The sequence below is a fragment of the Ahaetulla prasina genome, chromosome 1, assembly GCF_028640845.1.
Source record: "Ahaetulla prasina isolate Xishuangbanna chromosome 1, ASM2864084v1, whole genome shotgun sequence".
In the NCBI taxonomy this organism is placed as follows: Eukaryota; Metazoa; Chordata; class Lepidosauria; order Squamata; family Colubridae; genus Ahaetulla; species Ahaetulla prasina.
The window spans coordinates 28,401,950-28,425,213 of NC_080539.1; the positions used below are offsets into that span (position 1 = coordinate 28,401,950).

The 23,264-nt window shown below is 39.3% G+C and overlaps 1 protein-coding gene across 8 annotated transcripts in view; it reads right to left on the reverse strand.

The window, feature by feature from the left end:
- The window catches only part of HIP1 (huntingtin interacting protein 1), a 68,532-nt gene that overhangs the window by 14,412 nt on the left and 30,856 nt on the right, over positions 1 to 23,264 (reverse strand). For 7 of the 8 annotated variants that reach the window (XR_009152867.1, XM_058164591.1, XM_058164588.1 and 4 more), the window contains exons 2-12: positions 19,656 to 19,719; positions 18,553 to 18,695; positions 16,979 to 17,035; positions 15,644 to 15,724; positions 13,790 to 13,866; positions 13,236 to 13,297; positions 11,319 to 11,459; positions 10,344 to 10,401; positions 3,481 to 3,556; positions 1,382 to 1,516; positions 602 to 699 (exon numbers count right to left, since the gene is read on the reverse strand). Coding sequence is in view for 7 of the 8 variants with exons in the window: in XM_058164591.1 (XP_058020574.1) it covers positions 602 to 699; positions 1,382 to 1,516; positions 3,481 to 3,556; positions 10,344 to 10,401; positions 11,319 to 11,459; positions 13,236 to 13,297; positions 13,790 to 13,866; positions 15,644 to 15,724; positions 16,979 to 17,035; positions 18,553 to 18,695; positions 19,656 to 19,719 (992 nt within the window). In the remaining variant the exon portion in view is untranslated. Of the gene's footprint in view, positions 1 to 601; positions 700 to 1,381; positions 1,517 to 3,480; positions 3,557 to 10,343; positions 10,402 to 11,318; positions 11,460 to 13,235; positions 13,298 to 13,789; positions 13,867 to 15,643; positions 15,725 to 16,978; positions 17,036 to 18,552; positions 18,696 to 19,655; positions 19,720 to 20,236; positions 20,298 to 23,264 lie in introns of all 8 variants that reach the window. The other variant, XM_058164586.1, reaches the window with a different exon arrangement.

Consider the following 23,264-nt stretch of genomic DNA (forward strand, 5'->3'; position numbering starts at 1 on the left):
TCAACCTTAAGCTGGTGATATTTGAACTGTTGAACTGCTGGCAACAGGCAGTCAGCAGAAGTAGCCTGCAATACTGCATTCTAACCACTATGCCACAATATTTTAAGAAGAGGTTCAAAGTAAATACATTAAGTTCTCTGTCAAAGACAATAAAGTTTACAGGTGCTTGGCTGTCATGCTATTATTTCCACCACAATGCCATTTGTGTAGGGGATTTAGAGCATGGCCAGTGCCAGGAATACTGTACAGAAGAAAAAAAAAATCCACATTCTGAAGCAAGAAAACATAAACCCAAAAACAAAACAAATTTCTATGTAACTAGTTTGTATTTTAGAAACATATTCCATGTTGCAGAGAGGAACAGGGTATTTATTTGTGTAATTATATTTAGAAATTACTCTACTCCCATCCCAAAAGGAGGTCTTGCAATTGCCATTGTCCCATACATAAAGCAGAGATTATGAAGATGCTTCCTGGGTAAGCTATTTTTGGTGTTTTCATTGCACCCTGTATATGAAAAAAGCATCTGTTCAGCAATAATGAAAGTAAAGTTTCCTTCTAAATTAATAAAGGGCATAGTAAGAAATGAATAATCACTCACTTGTCATCCTTGGTCATCCCATTCTGGCTGTTAAAGTTAAAGGGATCATTGCTGAAAGAACTCCCAAAGATGTCATCAAACTTATTGTCAAAGAGACTCTGGTAGATAAGATGGAAGCAGTTAGCTTCATGAAAAGAAAAACTTGTCTTGCACGCCATCCTAACTCAAGAAAAGAGGGACTTGACTTAAATCTCAGGGAATTCTCAGTAGAGTGACTAATCAGAAAGAGAGGATGGGAACAACAATTATTGATATTGAAGCATATGTGGAAACTCAATTTACAGATAGTGGAGAACAGGAGCTGTTTCTAAATCAGTGACATGGAAGATAATCTTCCCATTATTTTGTCACCAGGAAAACCATTCAAATCCACTTGATTTCTCCACTCTGCTTCCCACCTCCCTTTTTTGAGAGAGTAATCAGATCTTTCCATTTCATAGAACAGGAGTCTCCAACCTTGGCAACTTTAAGACTTGTGGACTTCAACTCCCATAGTTCCTCAGCCGAGGAACTCTGGGAGTTGAAGTCCACAAGTTTTAAAGTTGCCAAGGTTGGAGACCCCTGTCGTAGAAGACAGCTCTCCATCCAAAGCAGAAAATCCTAGGGGGAAAAAAAATCTTAGCACTGATTTTCCAACTCTTGAAAATTTCTGTCAACAAGTCAGGCAAAATTTGCTAAACTGAAGTACTCTTTCATATCATCATAACCAGAACAAATACCTTTTTCTTGGGATGGGCCTAGATTTTCTATTCTTCAAAGGAACTCTGCCCTTCCGCTCACCTGCTGTGAGGAAGTTTCCATCTCAACAAGATCCATGATGGGTTCACTGTCTGGGGATGAAGCTTCCAATGGGATGACAACAACAGGGCTGATGTGTTCAGAGAGTGCTGAGGCCCGCAGAAAGTTGGGGGGATTCTAGTGCATGGAACAGGGAATGATACAGAACTGTTGCACTGAAAAAGCTTATCACGTATACTAAGTCAATACTGTAGTGCCCAAGGTTATTGCTCATTGCCCATTTTGGCATTCCAAAACTACTTGTGGTTGGAGAAAAAAAAAAACACCTTTGCAAACAGATTTGCACCTAATTCATTTGCAGTTATTTACCGGTCAATTTATTCAAATTTTTGTTTACACTAGCTCAGTGGTGGGTTTCAAATTTTTTTACTACCAGTTCTGTGGGCATGGCTTAGTAGGCGTGGTGTAGCTTAGTGGGCGTGGCTTAGTGGCCGTGGCAGGAGAAGGAAGGATACTGTAAAATCTCCATTCCCACCCCACTCCAGGGCAAGGTTACTGCAAAATCCCCATTTCCTCCTGATCAGCTGGGACTTGGGAGGCAGAGAATAGATGGGGGGTGGGGCCAGTCAGAATTTTTACTAGCGGTTCTCCGAACTACTCAAAAATTATGCTATTGGTTCTCCAGAACTGTCAGAACCTGCTGAAACCCACCTCTGCACTAGCTGCTTAAATTATAGGCTCTCTGGCTATTACAAAGCAAGGCTGTTTACACTAACCACAAAGCAAGTCTGCAAATTTATGAGATTATAAACTGATTTACGAGGATTGTAAAACTGTGCCCTAAACTGCAATAAGATTCTATTTAGTTGCAATTATCACTCCACTTTCTTCTGAGGATTACAAACTATAAAGACTACAACAGGAAAGAACCTCTTCAGTATTATTACAGATTACTAATTTTCTATAATCTTTTACACTAAATACAAGCTAATATTTCATTTTTTACTCTCAGTTGATACTATTTTTTTTTCAGCTGGGATTTTACTCTTCATATTTTATTCATCTGTCATTTTTAATTCATCTGTGGGTTACAAATTATATCTAGAGAGCAACCTTGGAGAAATTACCTGACAGTGAGAACAATTAACCAGTGGAATGGCTTGCCTTCAGCAACTGTGGGAGCTCGATTATTGGAGGTTTTTAAGAAGAAATTGGACAGCCATTTGTCTAGAATGATATAGGGTCTCCTGCTTGAATAGGGGGTTGGACTAGAAAAAACAATGGCTATCAACCTGCCTTCCATTGAGGACCTGTACACTGCACGAGTCAAAAAGAGGGCTGTGAAAATATTTACAGACCCCTCACATCCTAGACATAAACTGTTTCAACTCCTACCCTTAAAACAGTGCCATAGAGCACTGCACACCAGAACAACTAGGCACAAGAACAGTTTTTTTCCTGAACATCATTACTCTGCTAAACAAGTAATTCCCTCAACACTGTCAAACTATTCACTAAGTCTGCATTACTATTACTATTAGTCTTCTCATCGTTCCTATCACCCATCTCCTCCCATTTATGACTGCATGACTGTAACTTTGTTGCTTGTATCCTTACAATTTATATTGATATTGTTTCCTGATTGCTTATTTGTACCCTATGACTATCATTAAGTGTTGTACCTTATGATTCTTGATAATCTTTTCTTTTATGTATAGTGAGAGCCTAAGCACCAGGACAAATTCCTTGTGTGTCCAATCACACTTGACCAATAAAAAATTCTATTCTATTCTATTCTATTCTATTCTATTCTATTCTATTCTATTCTATTCTATTCTATTCTATTCTATTCTATTCTATTCCAAGGTCCCTTGTATTCTGTTATTCATACATCCAAATGTCATAGTTCAGTTATGACATACAGTTCCATTACGTCATAGCTGAAAAAGCCTCAGCATAGATACTATAAACCAGGGATCTCCAACCTTGGCAACTTTAAGCCTAGAGGACTTCAATTCACAGAATTCCTCAGCCAGCTTTGCTGGCTGGGGAATTTTGGGAGTTGAAGTCCCCCCTGCTATAAACAAAAGTGAAAACAGCAACTCTATGGATGACATTCACAGAAAGTCATGGGTCCTCACCTCAGGCAGCTGTGGGATCTGAATCAGCCTTTTGAAGTATTGCAGATTGCTGGAGCGATAGAAGAGATCCTTCAGCCTGCAAAATTTAAGGAAAGATATATTAAAGTCTAGCGAACTTTAAACAATCATCTGGGCAGTCTGTCAGGCTCAGAGGGAAGCAAAATGAAACTGCAATCCAAAATCAGGATGGTCATTCAAGGTCAGAGAAGAGACATTAAATAGCAGCAATGATAATGCAAAGCAAAGCATTTGCCGTAAAGGCATATTGACCCATCCTGCCACTCACTGTAATATTTAGATTCGCAAGACAACTCATCATACTCAGCAAATAACAGCATTGGGGCCTAATGTTGTCCTACCGATAGAATTTTGTATTTATTTAAACTGAATCCAAATTTCTGGGAATTTTTTGTACTAGATTCAAGAGTGTTTAGAAAGCAACCAATGGAAAAATGAATTAAATCCATAATATACAAAACAATTTGTGTTGGATTTTGTGCATTAGGATGGGTTTGTTTTGGTTTTTTGAGTCTTTGGTGCTGAATTTGCATCTATGGCTGTTATTCTTATTTCAGTTTCCACCTGTCTATTTATTTTGCAAGGGGGGGGGTTCTTTTAAAATTATTATTAGCTCATCCAGAAACACTTGTTTGAAATGTGTATATGTGGCCATATAAATTGAATATGTGCACGCATATGTCAATAAATAGAATCATAGAATAATAGGGCTGGAAGGGATATTGGAGGTCTTCTAGTCCAGGGGTCTCCAACCTTGGTCCCTTTTAGACTTGTGGACAGCTTTGCTGGCTGAGGGACTCTAGGAGTTGAAGTCCACAAGTCTTAAAGGGACCAAGGTTGGAGACCTTGGTCCCTTTAAAGATCTTCTAGTTTCTGGCTGCCGCATACAAAAAAGCCAGCTGATCATCGCACACACATGCACGCCAGAAACCTGGAAGAGGAACGGGTAATGCCACCCAGGCGACATGGCTCCACGTGCCACTTCGGGCACCCGTGCCATAGGTTTGCCATCACAGGCATATGGTATAAGTAGATATTGCCTCTTTCATAGTATTATAACTAAAATCACCTAATGAGATTCAAATAAATTAAAAGGAACTATATCTTAAATATCAGCTGTCGCAATGAACAACTGTAGGTACCGTATTTTTCGGTGTATAAGACGCACCAGAGTATAAGACACACCTTAATTTTGGGGGAGGAAAACAAGAAAAAAAGAATTCTGCCTCTGCCTACCAGCATCAGGACTTCCATTTGGATTTTGATAATGGGAGTGGCCTGGGGAAGCGCGGAGGTCGGGACTTGCTTGGCGAAGTAGGTGCTGCGCAGGGGGCAAAAGGCAAGGTGCTGCCACTCAAAAACACTGTTGCCGCGATCTCCGCCGCCTGGAGATCTCTGCTGCCTCCCCAGTTCCAAAAATGGGGTGTGCAGAGGCAAAGAAAGAGCATTGCGTTTTTGGGTGGTTCCAGGCAGCAGATTGCGGCAACAGTTGTCGGGTGGCAGCGCCTTGCCTTACACCTCCTGCGCAGCGCCCAACAAGCCACCAGTTCTCCAGTGAGGCTGAGGCATCAGTGAGACATGGGTTGCTGCAACCGGATCTGCCTAGAGACTGAGTCATAGTTTTTTGACCCCACCCCTTCCTCCTTCCTGTTGGGCCCAGTTTCGACTCAGTCGGCCTGAGAGAAACATCTCTAGCAGATCTGGCTTCCAGCCCATTTCTGTTCAATTCTTTCAGAGTCACTGAGTTTTTTGACCAAATTTTTTTTTTCTAATCAGGAAACATACTGGTCTACCAGGCTTGCTCCGGTCTAGCAGAGCCATACCAGTCTACTTGCCTTTTTTGGGAGTGCACCGGTCTACCTTCTTTAAAAATAGAGGCCCCGGTCTACTAATTGCTTTTTTTTGGGAGCACACCGGTCTACCTTCTTTAAAAACTGAGGCACTGGTCTACTAATTGCCTTTTTTTGGAAGCGCACCAGTCTACCTTCTTTAAAAATAGAGGCATCCATCTACTAGCCACCTACAGTGCTAATCAGCTGTAGTGCGGCCCTTTGAAGCGCCATGGCAGATGCAAGACCGTTTTCATGAGGACGTGCGGCTGTGCAACACACAGAGGCCGACAACCTCTGAAGGGTGGGGGGCGGCAGGTGGGTGAGGCTACATTCAGTGTATAAGACGCACCCAGATTTTCACCCTCTTTTTGGGGGTAAAAAAGTGCGTCTTATATACTGAAAAATATGGTAATCATTGTCCATATATCCTACTTATAGTTTTGTAGAAATCCACGTGGATTTTTACAAATCCACCAATAGCATTTCTCTTGGGTTCTTCTTTGAACATAACTTGAACCCAAAGCCTTGCTCAGTTGGAAAAGCCCTAGTAAGCTCAGCATAGGAATGAAACTTCTATATATGAGTAAGAACCTCTATTTCTTGGTGACCAGTGCATTCTTCAGTGTTGGCTTACTCAACCATAAAGGAACAAAAGCATATTGGTATAATAATATAGTTTAGAAATTAAAGCAGAGTTGTCATTGACAAATCCTAGAGGGATGAGCCCACAATTCAAATACAGTTAAAGGAACTGTATTTAAATTTGTTTAAAAAGGAACAGAACTAATAAAAATAAACCCTTGATTTGTCCTCCTTAAAGATCCAAGTAAATTTATTTTGCAGCACTTGAGAGAGTATCTAGGTTAAAATAAGTGGGGAATGAATCAAGCCATTGCTATCATACTGGTATGCCCAGTTAAGGATAAGGTATGGAGCAGACTGGTGGGTTTCAGCAGGTTCTGACCAGTTCTAAAGAACTGGTAGTGGAAATTCTGACTAGTTCAGAGAACCGGTAAAAACTACCTCTGACTGGCTTCGCCCCATCCATTCTCTGCCTCCCAAGTCCCAGCTGATCGGGAGGAAATGGGGATTTTGCAGTAACCTTCCGCTGGAGTGGGGAGGGAATGGAGATTTTACAGTATCCTTCCCCTGCCACGCCCACCAAGCCACATCCACAGAACCAGTAGTAAACATTTTTGAAACCCACCACTGGTATGGAGGAAGCATTTCAATAATGTATTTGAAAATCTTTCAAAAAGATATAACATAGTAGTGCTAGAAGTTTTTAATTATTTTGACCAGTTGGGAAACACTCTGCCAAGTTTGTCCCTCCAGGAAATTCCTGAGTTGCCTTGTTAATCATTTTCTATTTTGGAAAATGAAAAATCAGCTATATTTGTCTTTATGCTAACATGGAAGTAACAGAAATATTGTAGGAAAGTTACCATGTAATGCTGGAGTTCTTGATTTTTAGTAAAACTAAAAAGAAGTATAGGAAAATGTGGACTTTAATAAAAACAGCAGTCACAAGTAGAATTAGAGAAACTAAATATGAAAGAGTTCAAGATATATGAGAGGTTCTAAACATACTAGAAGCATAATTGAAAATACTAATCCCCTTAAGGGAAAAAAATACGGAACGAAACAGCCAAAAATAATATTGAAACAAAAAAGGACACATATAGGAAATGAAAAGAAGGTCAGGTCTTCAAGACATACCCAGATAACCTAGAACCATAAAGAGGGTGTCAAGAAAGTGAAATGACTATTGTTATTAGATCCTATAAAAATAAAGGGGGAAAGCCAGTTTGTCATAGTGGTTAAAGCACTAGGCTAGAAACCAGGGTATGAGTTCACTCAGTTCTAGGAAGAAATAAATAACAACCACTTCAAAAAAACTTGCCCAAAAAACTGCAGAGTATTTTAGGGCAGGGGTCTCCAACCTTGGCAGCTTTAAGACTTGTAGACTTCAACTCCCAGAGTTCTTCAGCCAGCAACAGCTGGCTGAGGAATTCTGGGAGTTGAAGTCCACAAGTCTTAAAGCTGCCAAGGTTGGAGACTCCTGCTTTAGGGCTATTGCCAGGAGTCAAAATTGATTTGGTACTACCTCCCCTCACTGCCACTGTGAGGGGAGGGAGTACCCAGGGCAAGAAGGAGAATTCTACACCTCCCTGCTGTTTGAAGATACAGTGCTAATCCTGCTACAACATATAATGTTGCGAAGTTTTGCACAGCAATGCTTAAAATCCATCAGATGAAGCCTGTGCCATAAATTGGTCTTAATGAGCATTTATTTAAAATTGCTTTGTATTGTGATAGATTTAATTTGCTGCCTATTAATTTTTATGTTCCCCTACATCCATCTAACATTCCTACTTCTCCCCTTACATTTTTTAAAGACTCTTCTTTAGACTCTTATATACATTTTATACTTTTATGGCTTTTTTTTAGATTAGACTTTGATGTATCTTTTATGCTTTTTAATCCTGTGTGTCCTCTACCCTCCTTTTATCGGGGTATATGTGTTTCTGTGTGTGTACATTTTAATCTTTTTTAAAATAACTTTTTTAAAATTACTGTTTGTATCCCACTCTCCATATGCTGGTCAATGACCAAAATAAAGATATAACTTCACGGCATACATTTGTTAATAGAAGATAAAAAGTCCTCACTGTTGATTTGATGGCTATAAGGAGCTGAATGAGGAGAAAATAGAAACACAATCAAAATGAGAAGCAGTGTTGATCAGGGGACTTGCTCATCTGGGAACTAGTATGCAGCCTATTTTGACAGGGCTGATTCCTTCTGAAGACACTTCAAAGGACATTCCTTAATCAGAAAGCGCAGATGTGTCAAATTGGAGGCCCACAGATTGGCCAAGCCCAAGCCACGCCCACCCCTGCTCTGCAAAGGCAAAAGAAGTCGCGATACGTCATGATATGTCATGTGCAGAGGTGTGTTTCAGCAGGTTCTGACCATTACTGGAGAACCGGTAGCAGAAATTCTGAGTAGTTCAGAGAACCGGTAGTAAAAATTCTGACTGGCCCCATCCTCATCTATTCTCTACCTCCCAAGTCCCAGATGATTGGGAGGAAATGGGGATTTTGCAGTATCCTTCTCCTGGAGTGGGGTGGGAATGGCGATTTACAGTATTCTTCCCCTGTCACACCCACCAAGCCACGCCCACCAAGCCACATCCACAGAACCGGTAGTAAAAAAATTTGAAACCCACCACTGGTCATGTGACACCGAGTTTGACACCCGTGAGATAGTGCTATGAAAGAGCATATCCAAACCATCAGGAATTTACACAACAAGACAATTTGAAATTAAATGCATAGTCAACATCATCCTAACATCAAATTATGCTGAACCAATGTTTGTGGTACTTGTAAATTAAATGATCACAGAGAACATAATCCAGTGAGTGCTCTCCCTTTTTCCTTCTAGCTGACCAATAGAAGAAAGTAAACAATATTTTTTAATTGGTGTCCTCTCCTTGAATTATCACTGGTCTTGAAAAATAAAAATCTCCTTACCATATCACACAAAAACAAATAAGCCTTCCTTTCTATGACCTCTATTTTTTGTACGTATTTTATTTATTTGGGACATTTGTACGCAACGTATCTCACAATTCTATTTATATACATTTTTATGGTCTGCCAAAATAAATCAATAAATCTGAAATTGCTGTGGAGGGAAAGTCAACGTCCTTGTGATTTACAAAGGTGGCAGGACAGCATGCAGCAATTTTTCATCCAGGGACTTGGGCTATGACCAAGACTGCACATTACTCTGCCAGTTGGGGGAGGGAGGGGATGTAAGTATTAAATAATCCATATATGAAAAAAGATGGGAACAGTTTTAGGAAAAGGATGCTGAACCTCTATGGGGAAGAATAGCTTTATTGCAACTGCTGTACAACATGTAAGTTGGACTCAGGAGCTAGGAGTAGTGGGGAAATTCTCTCCAATGATACCATAGTGTTACCAATAAGAGTGCATAACTGCAGCAGGAGATCCCTGGAAACTTTGTGATTAAAAAACAAACAAACCTTGAACTCAATACCACTTTACACTCAATAACCAAATATAGATAATATCATAAGTATAAATCAGATCTTGTATGGTTTCAAAACATCAATTTGTTAAGGACTGTTGTTAACATCTATGGTTCAAAACATCAGCTTGTTAATACCCAAAGATTTATAGTATCAGAAAGTAGAAATCTTTTAATAAACTTCAAATCCAGTAGCCAGAGTGTGTGTAACACATAAAAGCACAGGTAGTGACCATTCAAAGTTGCAACAGCACTAAAAAAGAGTGATTTATGACTGTTTTTCACACTTAGAACCGTTGCTACATCCCCATGTTCCTGTGATCAACTGACACATTTACAATGATTGCAGTGTCCTGTGGTCATGTGATCACTTTTTGCAACCTTTTGGCAAACAGAATCAATGGGGAAATCAGATTCACTTAACAACCATGTTATAATCTCAGCAACTGCAGTGATTCACTTAACAGCTCTGGCAACAAACAAACAAAATGGGGCAAAACTCATTTAACAACTGTATCACTTAGTAATATAAATTTTCAGCTCAATTGTGCTTGTAAATCGAGGACTACCTGTAATGGATTGCTAGAAAATTCTTTATTCTTTATCCAATTTATTCAATTCTTTGGATTGCTAGGCTAGCTGAAGCAAGAGCAGGAATTATCTTGAAATAGAATAATGCTGTGTTTTAGTTTTGATTCTGTTTAGTTCTACTTTTCACATAATATTTCCCCAAAATTCTCTCATTCTAACACCTTGCCTCCTGCAAAGTTGAGAACTGTGTCATATCCAACGATCAAGACACAACATCTGACTATTTATATTCAGTGGCCTGAATATAAACAGCCTATTGAATTTACCGTAAATGCATAGTGACCACTTTCCTACACACATATTTCCTATTCCCTCATCTCTACAAACAACTCCCCCTTCCCCACCCCCATACACACTCACTTTTTGAACTGCTCCAGGAAACGGTCTCTGTGGCCTTGGAGTGTATCAGCTGGGAGACCTAGAGAAAAGATACCAAGAGAAAGAGTGAACAGCAGAATATTTGGATGACTCAGCTAGCCGTATCTGTGTGGACATGCAAACAGGAGAATCAGAGGGGCCAGGTGGCACTGCTCAGCAGTTGTGAACGGCACAGAGCAAGACATGTCCAAGGAACTGAACACTGAAGGGGAAACACACTAGCAGCATGGATTATTTCAATTATATTGACAGGATGGATAAATTACTAATATATATGTGTGTGTGTGTGTGTGCAATTTATATATATATAAAATGCCTGTCTTTTCAGGTTGCATGATGCCACAACGTATCTTTACATCTTTTGCCTTAAGCTCAGATCGAGGGTCTCTCAGTTTACTCTGTGATATACTGTATATGGTAAAAACCATCACTGTCTCCTATTATATCTCATGTTCTAAGACAGGGCTCTCCAACCTTGGCAACTTTAAGACTTGTGGACTTCAACTCCCAGAGTTCCTCAGCCAGCTTTGCTGGCTGAGGGATTCTGGGAGTTGAAGTCCACAAATCTTAAAGTTGCCAAGGTTGGAGAGCCCTGTTCTAAGACACTCATAATGATTGAATCAATAATTCACATCATATTTAATTACATCTTACTTTATCACCTTTCCTCTGCCCTCACTGAATTTTTTTTTGAAAAAGTAAAGAAACAAATCCAATATGGAAACAATAATACTCGCCTATCTCAAGTGAGACTGTATTTCTAAAACATGTTTGGGAAACAATTTCAAGATTAAACCAAAACCAAAATATGAGGAATTAATATATTATTCCCAGGACATTTTTACTGTATAGTAATACAGATGGAGAGTGTCCTGGTCATTCTAATTACAGTAGCTAAAAAGAATGAAAGTGGTGATGGAATTCATGCCAAAAAGGGATAGATAAATTTGTACTTACAGGAGTGTAACTTGAACAGCAATTTTACTGTGTAGTCATAGAGGTGGCTGCAGTCTAGAATGACCTGAATCAGAGGAGCCAAGCGGCACTGCCCAGCAGCTGTGACCGACACAGAGCGAGACATGTCCAAGGAGCTGAACACTGAAGGGGAACCATACCAGCACCATGGATTATTTCAATTATCTTGACAGGATAGATACATTCATGTTCTAATCACGGGGGTGGGAGGGGGGGAACGAACCCTGCAGAAATGCCATAAATAACAATATTCTAAAGAGGGCCACAGAATCTACAGAGTAGTAATATCAAAACTTAACGAAGTTAAATTTGAGGGAAATTGCTCCAAAAAAAGAGAGTAGAAGTTAAAGGTGAAGTTAAAAACAAGGGAAAAACTGACTTAGGGTGTTGGTGGAAGGGGGGAAAGAGCTAGAGATCTTATGGCTACTTTACCTCTCTGCAAATGTTTTTTTTAAAGTTTTTTATTTTATTTCACATAGACATATTATGAATGTACAATCGCTTATCCATTGATGATCATATATATACTCTTTACATTTTCATATTAATATTTTATATATATTCGGGGCTACTCTTCTACCAATCCTTCTCACTTGTTTTACAACAATCCTTCTTTTCTTTCTCTCTTTCCCTTCCCTCCTTTCTTCCTTTTCTACTTTCTACCTCTCTGCAAAGGTTAAAGACACTTGTTTTAGCTGTCAAAGCTCTCCAAAGCAAAGTACATTGGGTCTCAATTATACACTTGGGGTACACAAACCGGTTAATGGAAGACACAGATAGACCCTGGGCCACCCAACCTGCACTAGAGCAACTGAATGTATACGACAAGGAAAGCAAGAAATAAGGACACGAATACCAAAAAAATATCCCACAAGGGCCTGGAAATTATGCAGCACAAGGAGGGTTCAAGCAATGAGCAGAAAGAGCTAGGATTTACTGACACTAAAAACTGAAGAACTGATTTAATTCCTAAAGGGTTAAAGATGAGAACTAAATGACAAGATGTTATTGAAACATCTTTCATAGTTCTACAGAACCGTCTGTAGTAGCAAGGAGCAAAAGCCTGTTTCATGAGATTCAGAGTGCTAAGTAATTTGCAGCGACAGTTGTTGCTCAAGAGAAAGATTGAAAGAATGAGGAAAGGGACAGATACCAGCCACACATCAGAAGTAGGCAAATTCTGTGTCATGAACCAAGATACGCAAGGTACCCATCTTAGTAGCAGGAGGAGACAGAGAAGCAGGGGAAGAGCCCTTTTCCCAGCCTGAAGCCTACTTGATAGTCTTAAGACGTCTGGAAAGGGCGTATTTACTCCTCTTAGTCTGGAATGTATCAAATTATGAAACACTGATGTTACAGTTTTTCCTTCAGTTTAATGAACTTAAAATATTCTTTTTCTGCAGAACAAGCACAAAAGCATCACAAAAATCTGCAGCTGAAAAAGGCTTTGGGTTATGTGGAAAAAAGCCAGACATGATGCCTGTATAATCCAACTGCCTAGCCTCAAGAGTATGTGAATTTTATTGTTTAGGTTACATTTAAACCAATGAGCAGAAACATAATATTTTTTTCAGTCAGGATGATGAATTCACAATCCCCGCAATGTCCCTAAACTTCTCAGGATACGTCAGAATTGATCTTCTTGTTGTGGATGCTGGGAATTGGAGTTCATATGTAACATAACTAGTTTCCTAACCGCGGTTTTCTCTATCATCAACTAAATTGCTTGTTTGTCTACACTGGAATGGAAGAAAAGTTTAGGATAACTTCTTATGAGCCATAATCCCCATTAAGAGAGATAAAAATGTGTGTGTGCGGAACTTACAAAGAGTGAACAAACAATTTCTGGAAAGTATCTTGCTATAATATTTAAAATTGTTGTCCTCTGTAAAACGTTACCTGTCTGAAATAGGTTGAGTTCACATTCCAAATAGTCAAACATTTCCACAGTAAGCTGGAAACTAAAATGGAAAGAAGAGACTGAATAGAGACTCCTACAAAATAAAATGAAGGTTCAACTTGGCAGAATCACTTTGTGGCTTTGTTGTCCAAGAGAGTAAACTAACAATATTCTACACAGCAATCCAACAATATTGAGAAGGAAAATTCTGGAAGAGCCCAGAGCAGTGGTGAGTTTCTACCAGTTCGCCCCAGTTCGGGCGAATTGGTAGTGGTGGCGGCGGGAGGCTCTGCCCACCACCCAGATGTCATCACTGACACTCTGCGCATGTGTAGAAGGTTCTGTGCATGTGCAGAAGTGCTGTGAGCAAAGCAAGTACCCGCTCACAGTTCCAAACTGGTAGCAAAGGTAAGTAAAACCCACTACTGGCCCACAGGTGCTGCACACAACCTGATTTTTAATCTTTCTGGTTTATTTGAGAAAGAACCCCACAAACTAATTGTGCATCCTTAAATCCACAATTGCCCCATAATTCGAACCAAGTAGCACTTACAAGTTATTCACATCATTCTCGCCCGTCTCATCAAGTTGTCTGTCTGACATCTGGAGGTTTCCAGGGAATCTGGGATTCTTCACAAAAGGAAACAAAGATTAAAAACAGTACTAAGGCTCTGGATCAAGGCAAGTCTGGATAATATGCTCCTGCCGGATACTATTCTCAGATTCATCTGAGTTTTAGTGCCCAAAAAAGCAAAGAGAACAATTGGGATGAGAGTAACTCTGCCTGGCAATTTAATCACTTTGGATATTATAAGGCAGAGGTCTTCAAACTTGGCAGCTTTAAGACTTGTGGACTTCAACTACTAGAATTCTTCAGCTTTAAGACTTGAAGTCCACAGGTCTTAAAGCTGCCAATTTTGGGGACTCCTGGTATAAGGCTTTATATATAGAAGAAGCATACGTATCTCCTTCCTTCCCTCACTCTACTCTTAAATTGAAGTGAGTGCATCTTTGAATCTCATTTTGGAATGCAGAAGAGACAAAAAACCATATTTGTTAATGATAGGGAATCATAAACAGCAACTCCAAAAGAAAAAAGAGAAGGGTAACAACAAAGACTTGCCTACAATGCGGGCTTTAAGGAAACAGAATCTAAAAAGAATTAAATAATCCAGGCAGCTGGATATGTTGGTGCTTTGCCAGAGATTCAAAGGCAGTAATTCATTACTGTTCTTCTATTCACAGGCATCCTCCAACCACAAGAGGGAATTACCTCCTCTCACACATGTACATGTAAGCTGCACTTTGCTAGCCTATGAAACTGCTTATAAATCAGAGGCCTGCCTTCATGAAGACGCTCATATAATCCAAGCTTCCTATTCCAACTAGCCACATTCCATTCTATAAATACCTCCTGCCATCTCCACTCCCAAATGTGATACAGCCTTGAGTCAAATGGGATGGCCTGGAGCTAATCATAATATAAACTGCAATGCAAGTTAAGAAGTGGAGTAAAGCCTATAAAATAACATTAAGAGGGTGTGTATGTGGGGAGGTGGGGATAGGGAAATCCACCCAAATCATTATGCGTAACTCACTTATATGTGCTTTATTTACAAGTGAATAGACATTCATATGGCTGTATCACAGTCCTCTTTATCCTCCTATAATCAACCATTCTGACCCTATATTGACATACGTGGAGTCACAACTCCATTTCAGAGAATCTGAAATGGTTGATCCATATCTTCCTCTAAGACATATATGGGAAAATATATGTGGCTGTATTAATCATGAGAATAGGCAATACTATGGTGACAAATTTGGGAGACAGTTTCTCTGTCTGTCAAAGAAGAAATCCTGCTCAAGCAGGCAGCGATATTGATTAGACAATTCTGATATTAAAATGCTAGCAAGACCAGCCTGTATCAGATGCTGGAGTATACTGTAAAATAGCAATCAGATTAAAAAAAAACAAAATTTAGAATGTAGCAGACCATTCTCTCTAGCCTAGCACATTATCTACCAGTTCAATAAATTAGTACCGTACTACGAATCTTCAGGGCAGTCAAAAAAGTACCGATTACCATATCCTTCAATAAAAACAACCAGGACTACAAATTACACAGGCATACTTCAGAATATTTTGTTTTCTTCAAAATGAACAATACGCATGAAGTCTATGATATACTCTTAAAAACTCTGGAATCTTATTTATAAATTAGCTTAACTCTACGGTTTTCATCATGGAAGTTGCTCCTACTTCTAACCTAGTTTGGACACCAAGTTCAGGCTACTGTTCATCCCATGGTCTCTACAGCTATCCAAAGTGCTTTGCAAAGAAAAAGAAAATAGTGAGATGTCCTGTTCTCTAAGATAAGTGCAGAAGCAATAAAGAAAAACTTACTTTTGTGTGGAATTCCATCTTGGTTCTCAGCAATTTGAGGTAGATGCTACATAATTGTCCATAACCCTCACTCAAATGGCCCTAAGGGAAAAAAAAAATAACAAGGCTGGAGTAATCTCTTAATACGGGGGTCCCCAACCCCTGGCCCCATTACTGGGCCATGAGGTATTCAGAACCGAGCTACCTGAAGTGGTGGGCAAGCCCATGTGCATCCCCAATTGTACAAGCAGCAGGTGAACGCATGTGCTCCACTTACACAAGTGATGGGAGCACGTGCCTGCCACTCGTGCAAATGGAGCAGCGTGCATTTGTGTGCCGCTCATGCAGAAAAATCCCCTCTCCCCACTGACCCCGATCTGCAAAGTTGGAAAGGATGGAGAACTCTGTCTTAATAGCTTTACTTGCACAATGTTTTAAACTAGGAAAAACAGTTCATAGCCCTTTGTGTAAAAATGTATCATAGCCACCTTGACCATTATTTAAGGACACATATATTGAATGTATATTTTACTTTTTCTTCTCTTATCCACACTGGTATGGCATCACTGACAGAGTCTGTCACTGATCTCCACAAATGTTGTGCTGATTAGGCCATATCCACATCCATCAAAGAACTCTATTTTAATAGGGATTTATCAGCCATGTAGAAATAGTTTTTTAAGAATCTTACAAAGTGCCAGCATTTTTGGGCAAACTCAGAAGCAGGGGTCTACTGCTGCCATCAATGGGTCAATTTCCTCAGCCTTTATACATTCCCCCTTTTCAGAGGAAAAAGATACACATATATTCTCCACTCAGCTACCTTTCACCCATCCAATTCTTGTGCAAATAGCTGTTAAAACTACAATGGTATATTTTAAAATAGAGCTATACATTTTTTATTCTCCATATAGTATCCTATTAAGTTGTAAAAAATAAAAACCTGTGAAATAGTGCTGCAACTAATATCCAGAAGGCAATTATCATTTGCAACGCTTGAGAAAAGTCTACATGCTAACTTGGCAAACACAGACCTCTACATACCTGCTAAGAGCAGGGATAGGAACAGAGGTTTTGAATAACAGTTGTGCATCTTTCCAAGAAGAACTTTGATTTCATTTTTACAGTTAATAATAAACTATTATTATTATAGTTAATGATAACAAATCCATTTGTTTCTAAATGTAAAAAAAATAACAAACTTTATTCAATCCTAAGATTTTAGTGTCCCTTAAAGGAAAAAACACATACTCTAATGTGTAGTCCCTTCCTTCACCTGAGTTAGCATTTATTAAACTTGAAAGGTATGTTTATTACTAAGAGAAGCAGTTCTTTGTAGGCCCAAATAATACTTACCCACATGCGGCTCATGTCACTGAGCTCACTCTTGTATCTCACAGAATCCTTCAAGACCTGCAAAAAGAACAAAAATAGGCTATTTGAGCCCCAGGTCAACAGAACCACCAGAAAAAAATGAATCTAAGAGGTTAATCAACTGTCTAGTATTGTCAACTGAAGGAAAAGGGGAGGGCATGTAGACAGAAGAATGGTTGGCTTTGCTTCAATAACTATTATATGCCTATTACCGTATACCCACATCTGAGCTACTGTTAAAGATTGGCTATAAATTGTGAACTGGAAAGTGGTTTTAGATCTTGCAATAATGTGTATGTTTAAATATTTCATTGGCATATAGGAAAATGACCAGAGGACCAGCTTTGTGCTTTTCATTGTACAGATGTTTCCTGGTGTCATCAGGGATACTTTTGTTCAATATGTTAAATAATGTTCTTTTTGTTGGATTTGGAATTTAGAATTATAATCTGGAGTAAGACAACAACATTAGTTAGTGTTAACCATGGTTAAACATTATGTCTTTACTGTATTAGTATTTGCAACTGTCATAAAGTGAAGTCTCAAGAATTGAAAAATGAGGTTTGTGTAGAGCAAAACAAACTGTTAAAACAATATGGCTCATTACATTAAGAAATGATGATATTAAATCTGAATGTATTCTATAACCAACAAGTTCAAAAATTAATTGGGCATGCCTAGTTTAATGAAAAGAAGGGAGACATGATAGCAATGTTCCAATATCTCAGGGGCTGCCACAAAGAAGAGGGACTCAAACCAGTGGTGAAATCCAATTTTTTTTACTACCGGTTCTGTAGTGTGTGTGTGGCTTGGTGGGCACGGCTTGGTGGGTGTGGCGGGGAAGGATACTGCAAAATCCCCATTCCCACCCCACTCCAGGGGAAGAATACTGCAAAATCCCCATTCCCACCCCACTCTGGGGCCAGCCAGAGGTGGTATTTGCCAGTTCTCCGAACTGCTTGAAATTTCAGAACCTGTCAGAACCTGCTGGATTTCACCTGAGTCAAACTATTCTCCAAAGCACCTGAGGGCAGGACAAGAAGCAATGGGTGGAAACTAATCAAGGAGAGAAGCAACCTAGAATTAAGAAGAAATTTCCTGACAGAACAATTAATCAACTTACCTCCAGAAGTTGTGAATGTTCCAACACTGGAAGTTTTTAAGAAGATGTTGGATAACCATTTGTCAGAAGTGGTGTAAGGTTTCCTGCCTAAGCAGGGGGATTGGACTAGAAGACCTCTAAGGTCCCTTCCAACTCTTGTTATTCTATTCTATTCTATTCTATTCTATTCTATTCTATTCTATTCTATTCTATTCTATTCTATTCTATTCTATTCTATTCTATTCTATTCTTCCATTCCATTCCGTATATTCCTCCTATTTGATCTAAAGATGCCCTTACTATCTTTTATCTTTTAAAGACATTTCTATTACATATTTTAGATTTTACTAGGTTTATTTAGGATTTTAATGGGGACATTATATTGAGATATATTACTTATTTCATCTTATCAAAAAAAGCAAAAGTTTTAGAGAGAAAAAGGGCGTGGTCTTACATTTGGGTGTCCATCACGGAGAAGCTTGTGGAAGACATGGCAAAACTTCCAGCACAGGACAGCATTGCTGGAAAGAGGGAGGCGGTTCACAACAGACCAGAAGGTATGGGCTCCTTTTTCATGGTGTGTTCCCAGGATGCATGGTGAGAGACTAGCTAAGGAAAATGAAAGAAAAGCAGCACAAAGGATACAGAATAAAGTGAAGAAAGAGCGGAAAACCAAATTCTACCAGATCTGTCTTAATATTACTTAACTGAATTCACAGATATATCCTTTTCTTTCATTCTCCAGCAACGTGATAAGAATTACAGAACTCCAGATGGGAAACTAGCCTGAAGACACACGGGAAAAAGCCCTGATCTATTGTAGTTATTTTGTCATCCATACCAAGCTGAAGTTTCTTTCACTAGGAGTTGTCAATTATCCTTCCAGATGTGAGAAAATATCTCAGCTATTCCAGGAACTGATGGCTTCTCAGAGTAAAGACTAGATTTGCTATACTCAAGCTAAGCATCTTGGAGAAAAAAATTGTACTTATCTTAAATGTGTACTTCAGTGGTGGGATTCAAATTTTTTTACTACTGGTTCTGTGGGCGTGGCACGGTGGGCGTGGCATGGCTTGGTGGGCATGGCAGGGGAAGGATACTGTAAAATCTCCATTCCCTCCTCACTCCAGGAGGAGGTTACTGCAAAATCCCCATTTCCTCCCAATCAGCTGGGACTCGGGAGGCAGAGAATAGATGGGGGTGGGGCCAGTCAGAGGTGGTATTCACCGGTTCTCTGAACTACTCAAAATTTCTGCTACCGGTTCTCCAGAACTGGTCAGAACCTACTGAATACCACCTCTGGTGTACTCTGGTGTAAAACTCAAACCTTGCTCACATATTCTTTTTCAGGTATGGGGGGCACACTGTCACAGCATGTACTCTTCTAGAAGAGTACCTAAAGAAAAGTTAGGAGGAAGCTCCTTTTCATACTACAATGCAGGTATTTCATCCCAGTCTGTCACAGGCAGGTCACGATGGAATTTGACTCCAGCCAGATATATCCCACCTTTCCAGTTTCAGCATCCTTTTTCCAGAGCTCTAATTTTAAAAGGATATTTCTGGCATGTTTCTCTTTGACAGCAACTTCCTGAGCATTAATGGCCTTGTTGATGCTGACAGTCTTTAAAAGAGAGAGGAGAGAGAGAGAAGGAAGAGGAGACAAATGTTAGTAAGAGAGAATACGATCATATCGAGACAGAAACTCATCCTCACACCAAGCCCTCCATAATCTGCAAATTCCTGGACACATTTTTGGGAAGCAACTGCAGGCTGCCATATATAGCAAGTGCCAGGAAATCTTTGCTTAGAACAATGCAAAGATTCCAGTCAGAGTAAAAAAGAATTCCTAGGCTGGAAGAAGGCAAAATCAACCCATCTTGGTTGGTGCAAGAGCATAGAAGCAAATATTTGTCCCAGTGATAATAATTATTGCTTAACTGTTCCAAATTTGTTAATTTATAGGCCTATATTTTCCAGTTGTTAAAAATATAAAGTTAGCTGTCTTTGGTTCATAAACTGATGAATGAATGCTAATATTTTGGGGGTGCAACATGACAACCAATTGACACCAACTTCAAATTTATGGCATATTTAAGTGGAAGAACCACATAGTAGATTGCACTAGTCTGTTTATTTACCATAGTATGTAGGAAGAACTGCTTACTTATTGGTAGTCCAATGATGTGCTGAAAACTGCCACTACAAAGCAAGGAATTGGGGGAAAAGAGAACTAAGCTGAGATATGTGAGAAAGACTCTCAATTTTGTTAATACGTAAGCCAGTAGGTTTGGGCTTAAATACAATTGAAAGCAGTTCCAAAGAAATTTAAACTGCCTTTATAAAATACTGTAACTTTATTTTGATAGAATTTTTTTATTCATTAGTAGCTGTTTCCATTAAGAAAACTCCTGCAAGAGACCTTGGACAATCTCATAATCACCTCACTTTAAAGTGGCTTACTATTTTATAAAAATGGAATGAAGGGATATTTTTCAGTAGTGTAGATAGCTCCTAGAAAAAAAAAACCAAGTAATTTCAACAATTAGAAAACAGCTCTCCTATTTGTGAGGTCTCTTGATGGAGATAAACACAGGAGTAATTATGTTTTGCCATCTTTTGTATCCTGTCAAGGCTGTCACCCCAAATGACTCAGCATTGTCCAATACTTTGCTCCATATTTGGGTATCATAAAAGGAACTGGAGCTTGCTTTCATCTTTTGTAAAAAAAATTGCATTGTTTTAAACATCATATTGCAAGGGTCTGCAAACTTGGCTCTTTAAGACTTGTGGACTTCAACCCCCATAGTTCCTCAGCCAGCAAAGCAACCCCCAGAGTTCCTCAGCCAACATTGGATATCTACTGTTTCAGTTCACAGATCAGTAGGTCTAATCTAGGGTCAAATGGACTCCCAACCCTCAATATCTGCTGCTGCTAAGTTGGATCAAAACAGACTGTTCAACCATTTATGTCATAGTTGGTAAGCAGAAGAACCAAGATCACAACCAGATCTATTTTATAGGTCCTAAGCAGTTGCTAATCAAGAATGATTGAAAAAATGATGGCACAGTTGCCTGCCATTGAAGGAAAACATAGACAATATACAGTACATCCTAAATCAGATTTCCATAGCGAAAATGCCCCCTTAAGGTATGTATAAGTCAAGAGACAAAAAGGCAGAAAACATTAACTGTATCCATGTACATAACACGGTTCTCCCCAATTTGCATCATTTTATTGCTATACTTACCTGCCTTTAAAATGTCTACTCATTACCTCCTGTGCTATAAGCTACAGTACAGTACATGGAGAATCTATTCCGAATGGCCCAAAACAAAAGGCCTCAGGAAATGACAAAGATAGGGTATGAGGACCATCATGTTTTATTCTGGTATTGGGAGATGCAGTCTTTTGTTTTGGGATACTCAAAAATGATTTTAATATGTGACCGACAGCATAGGTGGTTATAAACTGAGGAGGAAGTGAAAAGATTAATAACTGATTAATTTACAACCAAGTAAGTAGACTGGAGGGTAACTTTCCATTCTTAACAAACTTCTAAGATTCTAACATAGGGAGAAAATAGTCATGACTCAGAAATCCAAAGTGAACATTATAAATATCTTTCTTATTTTAACATCTAACCACAAGAAGGAAAACTGAAAAACTAAAACATTTAACGAAAGCTCCCCTAATGCTGGGCCACTGTGCTTATGCAGGGAATCTGAAACATTCCCTTGGGCATTTGCAATGTTTGAGAACCGGATCTTGCCACTTAGGAAGCTAAGAATGTTTTTTTTCCTGGCTCTGCCAAGTGAAGTCTAGATTTAAACTCAGACGAAATATTCTTTGGAAAGTCATCAAGTTCTCTTTTTAAAACCACAGAGATCTTGATCCTTTGCCTTGTTATGAAGTATTTAAACCTCCCCTGACATCTTACAAAGGAACATTATCAATTGGAGGGGGAGGGAAGGAAGGAAGGAAAAAGGAAGTTGCATTGGTGAACCAAGTCGACAGCCAATACTGTAAATGCAACTTTGAAAAAGGTTTCCTTTGGAAGAATTCTAATCACAGCTGCAGAATTGTGAATGAGATTTCTCTGACTCAACTGGGGGAGAGACTAGGGGGTGCAAGGCCGAATTTTGAAGCCTCATTTCCTTCCTGCTGTACCAGCTGAAGAGCCAGCCTTCTCTTTCCTAGATTTGTATACAGAACTGGACATTCTCAGGGTTGAAAGCTTCCATAACTCACAAAGGAGGGAAACAGTCAATCTTCAGCCAAAAGAACTTCATTCTTTAGCACTTCTTGTTTCAACAACTCTGTATGGAACAGGTTCCAAAAAGGCAATTATCAGCTGCAACATGCACAATGTTGTGTGCTAGATGACACACATGTATCCTCCCCTTCACCAGCTAGGATAGCAATAGAAAACCAAGCACTGGATATTCCTACTTCTCTTCAATTATCCCCCTAAACAGAGTAAAGCCATATAAGAGTTCCTAGTATAGCACAAATATGGAAATCTTTGCTGTCAAAATGCCTGCACTTTGCCTCTTTCTCTTTACAGAAACATCTTGAAGCATTGCTATTATTAATTATAAGATCTGCAAAAAAAAACCCACCCTTGTTTGGTTTAAATCTTTTTGAGTTTCTAGCCATATCATGTGTATAATTTGACATGCAACTCTGGAACCAAATATAGGTTTGCTCCTGAATCCTAGAGGGGAGCCAAGTATCTCTCATGGAAAGCCACCCCCCCTTTTTTTTTTACTGCTCTAAAACCCCTGAAAATTCAGTGGCTAAGCAGCAATAAACCAAGGTGCAATTTCCTACTGATTTTCGGATACAAATAGCATTGAGAAGGCTAAACCCAACCATCTGCATCATTGAACCATTTCCTACCCACAGTAGCTTGGCTGCCAAATGAAAAAGGAATGTTTCTCAGCCACCAAAAAGTTGTCCAAGCCAGTATGGCTTACTTTCCAATCCATGCTCATGAACTCTAAGCTGAAAATTAGACACAGTTAGGTCAAGGAGGGACACATTTACTACTGACACTACACAAAGATTAAACTTGTAAGTGACTGGCTTTAGAAGCAGACAATCTTGGATCAGCTAATTACATCTTCTGAGGATGTCTGTAGACTCAAAAATAGAAAGGGGGAAAC